General features: G+C 40.7%; 1 protein-coding gene across 1 annotated transcript in view; it reads left to right on the plus strand.

The window, feature by feature from the left end:
- The window catches only part of C1H8orf74 (chromosome 1 C8orf74 homolog), a 35756-nt gene extending 24623 nt beyond the window's left edge, over window positions 1-11133 (plus strand). Inside the window, exons 3-4 of the mRNA XM_063308843.1 lie at window positions 6388-6788; window positions 10861-11133. Coding sequence (XP_063164913.1) covers window positions 6388-6788; window positions 10861-11133 — 674 coding nt within the window. The remainder of the gene's footprint in view (window positions 1-6387; window positions 6789-10860) is intronic.
- The last annotated feature ends 1250 nt before the right edge of the window (window positions 11134-12383 follow it).

Here is a 12383-nt window from a genome sequence, read left to right on the forward strand (position 1 = left end):
GAACAAGTTAGTGATAGATTGTCATGGAGAAAAACTATGTGATTGCTAGGAGTCAAAAATGACTTGATGGCACATAATCAATCAATACTGGTACTGCTAAGAACAATTTAAGCCAGTGTCACTGATGGGCTAGGAATGAGATGAAGGCCATGTCATGGGGTATGGCAGAAAGAAAAGGTTTCCATGGCATGTTTGAGCCATGATTAGATCCAAATGGGGAAAGAAATCAACAAGTGTTGACATACAGGGAGCAACATTTGTGAAGAATCCTTCCTCACAAAATCTGCATAATAATTTCAAGAGCCTTAAAGATGTCAAAAGCCTCTTGTGGTGTTAGTTTCCCTTTTCTTTTCCTCCTTTTGATGCTGCTCCTTAGCAACTGGTAGGGAAAACTATGTTGCTCTTGAAAATTCCACTTACGTAGCCACTGGGCCAACTGAGCCATTGGAAATTGCCTAATTCCCTTTACGGGTCTCTAAACTAGAGCCCGTGATCTCATTCCATTGCAGTGAATTCTCCCCCCAATTCCATAGTGTGTGAAAAAGTCCTTTCTTCTCTGGCCTGAATCCTCTGCTTGTCAGTTGCATTGGGTTCTCCAGTTTTGGTATGATGATAAGAGATAGAAGAATAGCGTTTTTCTCCCTTACTTTCTTTTCTGTTATACTACGCATATGCTTGCAAACCTCTGTCTGGAATGTCTATGGGCCTTCTTCCCCTTACATTTTACTTACTGTATTCCTAGCAACATCTTTATTCTGCCACACTGCCATTCTATTGCCTTCTCTTATGTGTGAGGCTACCTTTAATCATGGTTAGCTGCACGGGTGTGAAAGTACTGTTTTCCCCTTATGCAACCAATGACAGTGAAAAGGTGAAAATCAGCTGTGCTCCTTTGACCATACTGGCAGGAGCTCAATCAGGTGACTTGTTGGTCACTTGAGCTATTGCTGTGCATGCCCTCTACACTGGGGTCCAAGGTATTGTCATCCAGCCCCATTCTCCCTCCACCCCAGGAAAGAGCAGGGCATATCTACCAGCTGCTGTGGCATGGGCAGCTCCCTGAAGCTGTAAGCAACTGATCCAGAATGAGGGAACTGCAAGGTAAACAGGAGAGCCTGCTCTCCCATTTAAGTGGGCAGTGCTGCATTGCCCAACACTTCTCCCACAATTTGTTTTGAATGTAGGCTTAGTGCTACTTCAGAAGGTGTCTGGTGTTGTAGATCAAAGGGACTGACTTTATTCGAGGGAGCTGTGACATATTTCTGCTAAGAGATGTGGGCTAATCTATAGAGCTAATGGAATAAGATGTTGAATGTACTAATTTATATTTTGGTTAAAGGAATTCAAAATGTTGAATTCTTCCTGATTTAAACGTTCTCTGTAAGCAGGAAAGCAGCACAAGAGATGTATGCATTAGAACCTTTCTCCCTAATTTTCTAGCTTTCAGTTTGCAGGAGACTTTCTTGGAAACATACAAGTAATATCTTATACCTGTAGATGAAGTGGTGCTGTCTATTCCTATTGCCTTATTTTCCTGCATACACTAATCCGATGATTTCTGACTCAGAGGTGCCTTTCCAGGCTTGGCCTACATTTCCTGTCACAAGCAATGCTGAGGTGCATCCCAGGATCCTACAGTGTATTGTGTAGAATGCTTGTGTCCATAACTTTACATGCATAGTCAGGAGCACCTGCAGCTCAAAATTATTTCAGGATACTAAAATGAGGGAAAAATCTTTGTCTAATATAGGAGTGGTTAATCTGTGGCCTTTGCTTAATTTTTAAGCATAGGATTCAGCACCAGGGGATGGTGTGTGGGGGAGGATGTTTGAGTGGGAGTAAGAAGCTGGCAGGTATCCCAAGCTTATGGGTGCTGAATGCTGTGAAAAAGCTCTCAGATTTTTGGTGTGTGTGTGTGTCCAACAGCTGTATTCCATTTGGAGTGTATTAGTGTGGTTGGGATGGGGCTGTTTGACTGGGGACTGGAAGGCATGGGTCCAGAGTGAGGGGGTAGAGAGCAGGCAGGGATATCCAGTGGTTTCTACTCATCCTACCAGATCCAGCAGGCTGGGAATGCTCCAGGTACTCTCTCTGAAACAACGTCATTGTGTGGGACCCAGGAGACATGCCTTCTCTGTAATAATGCCCACGCTTTGGAACAGCTTTGCCCTTGAGATCTGGATGGCCCTGATGCTCCTGGCCTTCTAGAAGGCTGTGAAGATCTGATTCTTTTCTCAAGTGTTCGGGCCAGGACATTTGTGGAATCTGATTTGCCTGCTAGTATGTGAATTGTTTTGAGGCCCCTTGGGGTTTTAGTTTGATGATCATTCTTAACTGTATTTTGCACTGTTTTAAATTAATTTCTTACTAACCTGTTTTTATGTATTGTTTGTTAGCTGCCCAGAGTTACTTGTTTAAGATGGGTGGCCATATAAATTTTCCAAATAAATAAATAAATAAATACACACCCACCTACCTACTGGAAGTAATCAATTCAAACTTCTGGTCCACTCCCCTGTCAAAATAAAATAAAATCCAAACAAGAGTATTTCCTACAGTTAGAGTATTTCCCCAGTGTCTACTTTAAGACCTTCTTCTAGTCAATTAGCAAAATGGTCTTACAAGTATCTCAAGATACTTTTAGTTTAACCAAAATCTTTTGTCTTATAATGCAAGCTTTCTAATTTGTTTTGGATTAAAATCTGGTATTCTGATCCATCAGCCATTCTCAAGGATGTCCATTATCTCCTCTCATACAGGTAGTCCTCACTTAACAACCACAATTGGGACCAGAATTTTGGTTGCTAAGAAAAGTGGTCATTCAATGAATCCAACCTGATTTTACGACCTTTTTTGTTAAGTGAATCATCACAGTTCCCAATTGATTTTGCTTGCCAGAAGCCACTGGGAAAGTAAAAAATGGTGATCACTTTATCACAGGATGCTGCAATGGTCATAAATGTGAACAGGTTTTGCCAAGCGCCCAAATTGTGATCATGTGACTGTGGAGATGCAGTAATGGTCGTAAGTCTGAGGACAGGTCGTAAGTTGGTTTTTGCAGCACCGTCATAAGTCCAAACCATCACTAAACAAGTAGTTGTTAAGTGAGGACTACCTGCATTTAATGTCTTTGGAACCTCTGGCTGTTTTATTAAATATTGGAAGACTGCTTTAGATATTAAGGTGGCTGACACTGAACACAATTTGTTATTATATACTAGTAATACTTTATGTTGTACTGATAACTGTCAGTGTTCTATTTATGGATATAATACAACAGGTTGGTAAGTTATCCAGTTATTCAAGTAATTGGAATAAGTCTACTGTACTTCTTATAGGTTCTAAGTATATGTGGAAATTTGTAAATAACGGGGAAATTTGTTTGAATGTATTTGAACGAATACATTCTTTTTAATCTATTGTTGTTGCCAGGGGGGTGGGGGTGTAGTAGGTTTTGTATTTGGGGTTTTATTTTTGTAAGCCACCTGGAGTCACTGTGAGTTGGGCAGCCATATAAATTTAATAATAATAATTTAAAAATGCATCTTGTTTGAATTCTTTTAAATAGCTTGAAATATTATATTCTAAGGAACATTTGTAGTGGCAAATATTTTGAACTGTTTAACTTAACTATCTTATTAATGGCTGGTTAAGAATCCCTGAGTCTGTGGGGAAGAATCAACTTTGTTAAAATGAGTGTTACTTCCAGATAGATAGATATTCTTAGAGGAATGCTTATTACCACCTGCCAGGCATTTTAAACAGATTTATAAAATATTGAGAAAGTTTGTACGGAATAGACAAATATCCAGGCTTTATCTAAATTATTACTTCTTTTTCATGATAGGGCTTTAGCTTTCCCGATTTTCAGCTCTGTCACTGGACTTACACATTGATCTTTGTTTCCTTGTGGGAGTTAAGCAAGACTTCCTAAAGCCTTCTATGGGCATAGCCAGAAAGTTGCTATTCATCCTCTTTCACTTCTTGGCTGGGGCTTGGCTCATGCATCTCACTTCCAGCAACGTAACCACTATATTGTTATATAGATCTGGATCTGAGGACTTCACATCTTTGGTTCTGAATGCAGTAGACAGAGCTGGTATGCAGTTTGGGAGTCCTCCTAAATTCTCAGCTCCTGCTTGAGGAGCAGGTGGCAGCCTTGATGAGGTTCATCTTGAGCACCAATTGCACCCATTCCTAGACCAGCAGGCCTTACTCACTATTACTCATGCTTTGGTCACTTCTCATCTGGAGGTACAATACATTCTACCTGGGGCTGCCTTTGAAAGCCATTTGGAAGCTACTGCTGGTTCAGAATGCAGCAGTGTGGGCAATTATGAGCATGCCTCAGTACACCCATGTAACATCTCTACTTTGCAGACTGCACTAGCTTCCAGTGGGCTTCTGAGTGGACTTCAAGGTGCTGGTTATAACCTATAACCTATAAAGCTCTGCATGGTGTACATCCATGTTGTTTGTGGGACTGCCTGTCTCCAATCATTCTGGTTATTCTATGAGATCTGACCAAGGGTGGGCATGCTACAGGTCTCCTGTATTAAACAATGCCATCTAATGGAACCCAGGAAATGTGCCTTCTCTGTTGTGACACTCCTCATCCCCCACTGAACAACATACCCCATGAGATTCAGATAGCCCAACCCTACTGGCCTTTTGGAAGCGCTGTGGGCCTGGTTATTGCTGCTCCAGGTGTTGGTGGACCTGTCTTGATGTTCCTGATGGTATGTTGTTGAATTGCTCTGAGCACATTGTATTGTTTTTAACTGTTATTTATTTATTTATTTATTTATCTATCTATCTATCTAATTTATCCCCACCCATCTCCTCCCGTCGGAGGACTCTGGGCGGTTTACAACAATCAATTAAAACCATCACCATAAATACAAAGAGTAAAATACAGTAAAAAATAATATAAATAGAAGTAAAAATAAAGAATCCAAGTGGTGAAGAATCTAAAACAGTCCAAGTTTTAAATTTGTTTTCTTTCGTGTTGATGTTAAAAATGGATTCTTAGCCACCCAGAGTCATGTGTTGAGTAGATGGCCATATAAAGTTGAAAGGAAGGAAGGAAGGAAGGATTACACTGGATCTAAACAGGTAGAAGGTCTTCAATGCATCTTAGGACGTAGACAGGTTAGTTTGAGCAGAGCAGATGGTCCTAAGTAAATGTACTTTTTAGGACTTCAGAGGCGCATGGCTTAGTGCTGTAAAGCTGCATATGCCCCTTCCTTGAGAGTATACCCCCCCCTGCATCAGACTATGTTCAAAAGTTGTTATGAATTGGAGTTTTTATATGGCAGACAAGGGGAATTATTAAATTCCTGGCTGGTGATATAAAATAAATATATTTAAATACAAAATACATGAATTAAAATCCATTTTTGTCTAGATCCCACCATTTCTTTTTATTCTTTTGAGCCCAGTGGAATGTTGGAAAGTAATTAAAGGGCTTAGGATTCATTGGTTAGCCAAATATCTCTCCATTTGGTAACAGAACAGGACCAAATTTAGGATGGGGTAGAAGCTGGCAAAAGAAAGAAAGACTGAGCTTAAAGATGGGCCTGATCTAGCCTGAGGGGGGGAAAAAAACATCAGAAAAATGTCCCCAACACCCCCCCGTGGGTGAGGCTATTGAGCAATGGCTCAGAATGCCTGCTCCCTCTTCCTGGTCACATGCCCCAGAGTCAGGGCCGCATCTAAGGGGGGGCAACCGGGGCATGTGCCCTGGGCGCTGTGCTGGTGGGGCGCCAAAATGAGTGCGGGGGGGGCATCAAAATGGGCACGGAATCCATGTTTGCCCCGAGTGACGCAGACCCTAGTTGCGGCCCTGCCCAGAGTGAAGGATTTTATTTATTTGTTTACTTACCTACTTAGTTTTTGTGTTGTCAATAGTGTTGTCTTCATTGCTGGATGTGCCTTTCCTCCTTTTTGCATCTCCCCTCTGCTGTTGTTTCCCTTCCCCTTTTGCTATATGACCTGCTGGAGAGAGAGATGCCCAAATGAAGCTGTTGTAGTGAAGAAGAACAGGACTGTGGCCTCTATCCCAGACTCCATTTTTGTTTTGCACAGTTCAGCTTTGTGCAAACCAGGGTCTCTATTCCTACCCTCCCCTCTTTATTTTTAGCAGGTTCTGGTATTTAACCTGGAACCAAAAGACTTAAAATTTGGCTGGAAAAAAAATGGATCAGAATGAATTAAGGATAGCTACTGACATGGACAGAGCCTTTCAGGATTTGGAAATGCTTATCTCTCCCTTTGTGGGTTGAATGAACAGTGGGGAGAAACTCCAAAAGTTGTATTTTTGTTTGTTTATTTATTTATTTGTCAAATTTATATGTATTATTGCTCTTTTTCCCCCCCTCCTTTCAGGTCTGCCTGTGGTACAGGCCATCAGAATCCTTCAAGAGAAACTGACTGCCTTTCCGGTGCAGCTCTCCTCTTTCCAGCAGTCTGTTGTGTATGATTACCTTTTTAACACATTCCTCAAGCATTATTGGCTGTACCAGTTTGTGCTGACTCGGGAAAGAGACCGCAATCAGACATTTACCATTCTTGAGGTCTGTGCTCCCCCCCGGCCTCCCCCTTTGACTGAAGGCATAGATACTGAACTGTGGAAGTACCAGCAGCAGTTAGCTGCCCTCTGTGCAGCTGAAGAAGAAAAACGGGCCAATATATTGCATATCCGAGAAACTTTACATGCAAAGCGGGAAAATCTGCTCAAGGAAGTATACCAAAAGGTCAGAAGGCAAACACAGAGCCTTAACACAGAGGTAAATGAAGAATGTAGCATCCTCTATGATATTGTTAATTTAGCACAGTGTATTATACATAGGAAACAGGTAATTTACCATTACTGGATTTCATTTAATCTTTTCTAAGAAACATTGGTTTGGTATGGGCCTAGCCATCAAGGATTCTCAACTTTTGACCAGTGGGCAGATTTGAAATGTTGAAAGCATATTATAGGCACTGGGGTTGCCATGGAATGGGGGTCAGGAATTGCCCATTCACAAAGTGAGTTGGGGCATGGGGACTATGGATTCCCAAAGTAGAAGTGATGTCCACAGGGTCCACACTGGGCACCGTGGCTGTAAATTCTTTATCTTAGACGATCTAGCCTTCTTCCAGAGCTATAAAGAATGGAGTGCCTCAGGGTAGAAATGTTCACTAACTCCACTAGTGAACTTAACTGGTGAGAACAGGATTGTAACAAAAGGTTGCTGTTGAGAAATACAAGGGGAGTATGAGCATGCTGGGCAAGACCCCCAAAACTTTTAACAGAAGAAAACAGTCCAGAAGAGCCCAAGGAGCATTAGATAAACTCAGCCATAGTCACAGAATGCTGAGTATTTATTTGCTGGGGCAGGAGAGAATGGAGCATCCTGCAAAGGAGCATGAATGAGGTCCCACTTACAGCATCAAAAACTAAAGTCATGCTTGTAGAACAGATCCTGTGCTTGGTTCTTAGAACATGTCAAATGCTTGCCACAAAGTAGAAAGAGTTCTAGTTTTCAGAGTCTAAGACAGTGTTTCTCAACCTTGGCAACTTGAAGATGTGTGGACTTCAGTTTCCAGAATTCTGGGAATTTAAGTCCACAAATCTTAAAGTTGCCAAGGTTGAGAAACATTGCAATACAGGTTTATACCATGCATGATTTATAGAGAATTTACTACACAAGAAACTTTTTTCTGCCCCTTGCAAAGGGGACACAGATCAAAGAATGCACTTCTTAGCACTTCTTATGCACTTGATTTACCTGCTGGATATGGCAATGGCCAGTGGATGCTTTTAAAAGAGAACAAAACAAATTCATGGAGGAGGAGAATGAATGTGATAAATTGAACATTCAGTGTCAAAAGCCTTTTGCTATTGAATACCTGTTTAGAGGGAAGGGAAATAAACTAAGAGCTACCACATCTGGGTTGCAAAAATCCAGATGAACTTAAGATAGCAGTCAACAGATATTTTTGTATCCCTTCACTGCCCCTCTTGCTTTCTTGTCTTGCTTGTGATTTTTGAGAATCTGTCTGACTCCTATCAGGGTTAGGACACTGGATTTGGTGGCGGCTCTTCTTTTCTTATGTAACACTAAATTTAGTGACAACAATGGAAGCTTTCAGCCTGACTCTCATTTCCGAAATCTTGCCGCTTGCCTTCAAAATGTCTTCAAAGGCTCTGCCTCTCCTTCACATCTGTTACTCTGGTAATCACACACATGCTTAACAGCCAGTAATAGTGTGGCTGCATTCAAAAACTATATAAATTTTGGTCAGTTTTAATCTTGGTTGGGTTTTTCTGGCTTAGCATGTTGTGCAAACCCAGTTTATTTGGTTAGTTAATGATTCAATATATCGTGCAAATGCAGAAAATGAATTAAGCAACCAGATAAAGCACATGTTGTGTGAATCCAGCTATTTTGTTCGCCTCAGCAGCCAACTGGCCCACAAGACCACTTCTCAGGTCAAGAAGAGCTGGTTAGCTACTTATAGGAGGACCTCATGTCATCCCTATGACCTGGAAAGAGCTGAAGAAGTTGAACAGTTTATGCTCATCTACCAGTTCAGTAAAATAACATGGTTGGCAGGAAATAATGCAAGTTGAAATCCAACACACCTATACAACATCTAGTTGAGGAGAGCAATATTGTTATTTCTCTACAGCAACTAAACTTGCTGTTTGCTTTACTGATTACAGTTTGCATTGTTTATTGCCCTGAAGATTTTGGAACGTGCAGTTCACACTATAGATCGACAGCACATCAGGATTGTGGTGTTGGTTGCCTCCTCCAAAATATTCTGTTTCTTCTCTATCTTTGATTTGCATAATCAAGCTCTGACGAGTTAATCATGTTCCAGATTGACAATTCTCACCTGCCTGGGCTTGCTTTTCTGGTTCTTCTCTGCCATGTAGCATATTGTTTAGGGAAATGAGAGGCATTTTTTTTACTTGTCAGCCCATCTGTGGAGTTTAATGAATGGCCCATTAATGCTTATGCATTTGTGTTTCATTGAGCTGCCAGCAATGGCAAGTACATTCAGATGAACAGAGAGAATATCACCTTTTGAACTCAAGCAGAGATTACTGGGATATAATTCCCTGAGCATTTTTTTGTTTGGTACTGATCTTTATGTAGAGAAGAAACCTAACTTTTGCTATTCCCAGTTCTCTGCCAATCCTAGATTTGCCCCATCATCACTGAGGCCTTCTAAGTGATGGATCTCCTCTAAACTCAACAGTTTCTGGGAACAGACTAAAGGAATGTCACATCTGCTTGTTGGCTTCTTTTGACAAGGATCATTCACACATATTGCCAGCTGCCACCCTGTCCTAAATGATACCCTGGGTCCCCACACTGTTTGGTTGGCTCCTTCCCAGCTTTATAGTCAGATTGAAATTATGTTCCCAAGCCCCACCCTTCAGCAGGTGTGTGTGTATGTGTGTGTACACACCTACCTACCTAGTCACTGAGGATGTGTTTGGCTAATATCAGGGCTGAGGACCAAAACAGGACTAAACAGGACTCCAGCCTCAGCTGGCATATGGACCCCTTCTCATTCCATGGCAATGTATGTCATAGTACACACTTCAAAATGTGATTATAGCTCCCTGCTGAGTTTGAATACCCCTCCTTCTATTCTACCAGGTGGGTCCCAGGACACCTATTTCTTAGTCCTCCTTGGAGGCTAATGTCTTTGGCTCTCCTGTTAGTGTGAGATCCATTATAAAACATGCATTTACCACCTCACTGCTTCCTCTATCCTTCCGTATTACTTTATCCTCCTATTACTTTAGCATGCCTTTAATCTTTTTCTCAGGGAGGTGCATACATTTTTAAAGAAATCTCTAGACTACAGCTCCCTACTATTTTTATTGCCTGTAAGGATTAAGTGGGGCCAAGAAGCATTCATGCAAATAAAGATGACACGGGAGGCTGGCCATTGGTTTTCAGCTGGCTGTCTCATCTCCACTTAAACAAAAATTAATGAATACATAAAATAATGTTATGTAGATAGGAAGCTACCCATGCTTTCTCAATAGTAACTTGTAGCATTCTTCAACCATTGGTGTGCTGATATATGGAAACAATCATATGCTGGGTATACCCCAAAGATAATTAAGCAATGCTGTAAAATATTATATACTCACTAATGAGGAAATGGCCTTAGTCATTTTGCTTTCACCTCACTGAAATGCTATAAGCAATTTAAGAAGTTCAAGTCTCATCCTAAACATCTTTTGAGTTTAGAATTAGACACCCCTTCCCATTCCTTGTATACATGAGCAGGGCAGACAAAATCCAGCAAATGGAATTGCTGTTGATATAGCTATGACCTCTTCCTTGGCCATGTTCTTCTGTTATCCTTCCACTGGGCTTCAGAGAATCAGGTAACTATTTATGATGGTTTATGATGGTTTGAAAGTAACTGGTTTAGAAGTCCATCCTTCTAAATGGAGGGGAATTTTTTTTTTTATCTAATCAAATGACCAGTAAGGTTCTAGTGATTTAGCAAGACGTTATAAATTATGCATCCCTTCTTAAATGCTTTCATACTCAAGTCTCCTCAATAAAGCCTTATATGGTATAGCACCAGAATACATTAGGCAATGTTTTGCCAGAAATGAATTTCCCTGCCCAGCCTGATCATCTAGAGAGAATCTGTTGAGAGTCCCCATTCCTCATATAAGGGTATGGAGGAAATGTTAGGCATTCTGTGGCAGTCTTCATGCTCTGGACCTCTCTTAATCTTATTAAAGCAATCAATCAATCAACCAACCAATCGCCAACCATATTAATTGTTAACCATATCAGAAATGTCAGATGTATTACTCTTGTTTTCCAGACACTAATGTCTCTAGTCAATGAAGCAATTAAAACCCAGATTCAGAGTCTGCATGATATTATTCAGCATGAGATCCAGACTACCTTTGACATCTTGCAACTAAAGCTTCAGAAAAAGGCCTTGATGCTCAATCCACCTGCTCCTTACCCCCCTCCATTCTGTCCTGACTTGCGAGGAAAAAAAGCAGGCAAAACTCAAAAGAAGACACAGGACACACCTTTAGAAAACACAGACCAAAAGGAGAAGGAGGAGCAAAAGAAGAAAAAGAAATGAAGATTGCTTTGGGGTTCTCTTATTATGCATCCCTCAACAAGGAAGCAATCCATATATCTCCTTACAACTGTACTTTCTTATCCCAGGCACTCTAACTACTTTGCCTTTCAAGCTGATTCTTCAGAGTGATACCACCTCAGACTGCATATATGGCTCAGGTGTCTGCATGTTAAGAGAAAGGATTATTTTATAGCCTTGTACTGACATATTCCATTTGCTATGGGAGGCATTATGAATAGAATGAGACACATCATACACCCAATATTTGAAACTTCTACTTCCCTTAGTTTAAATGACATAATTTAGAAATAGATTACCATTTCAGGAGAACAAAACTTAAGTGTTTTTATCTAGAGATGATAGAAATAGGCAAACAAACTCAAATTGACATTCATAAATGTGTCAGTATCTGAGTATCAGCAAGCATTGCTTAGCAGAGGAATCCAGTGACCAACTCTGTGCCTGTGAAGAAATTTTCCTTTGGGCCTTTGCATGGATAGTGCCCCGTGTTGGGTGGGGAAATTTATTTGAAGCCATGCCATATGCACAGAAGACCATATTCTTAAATCCAGCAGCAAACACATGCAAGTTTAGTTACCTGCATCAGGCCAGTGGTTTGTATATGTTGTAATCCTAAACATTCAAGCATCATTTTAAAATCCAAATAAATATAATACAATTGGTAGGAGAGTGAATAATTTGTATTTATTTTTCAGTGTAGTATTTTAAGCCAAAGCAATGGCTGTCAAGATACCATTTGCCCTGTTCTCCTGCCAGACACTTCCTCTTTGGGGATCTCTTGGTTTTGATCTTTCATCAACAAATTAAACAAGAATGCAGTTCAGTTTCAGGTTCCACCCTCCAGTTGCTTTTAGGTTTCTCAGCTGTCTTCATTTTAGGCTTACATACACTCTCTCTAAGGCTTTAAGGGAAGATCAAGTATTATTTGGGGTCATACCCATCATCTAAGCAGATAATGGAATTTCCTTCCTGAAGGAGACCGTAATAACAAGACTAATGTCCTGATTGGCTCAGTGCTCTCAGAAATTTGTTGTAACACGATAATCCTTGAGAAATTATTGTAAATGAAAAGAAAAGGCCTGGGTAGGAAAAGGACAAGATGGCAAAGACATCTGAGATAAAAGAAGTCCAAGTCTTATGGGACCACATTAAAACAAAATGGCCTCCTCAAACTACTCTGTGCTTGTGCTGCCAATTAATAGTAACCTTTGTTACTAGACAGCATTGCT

Source organism: Candoia aspera, chromosome 1 (assembly GCF_035149785.1).
Source record: "Candoia aspera isolate rCanAsp1 chromosome 1, rCanAsp1.hap2, whole genome shotgun sequence".
In the NCBI taxonomy this organism is placed as follows: Eukaryota; Metazoa; Chordata; class Lepidosauria; order Squamata; family Boidae; genus Candoia; species Candoia aspera.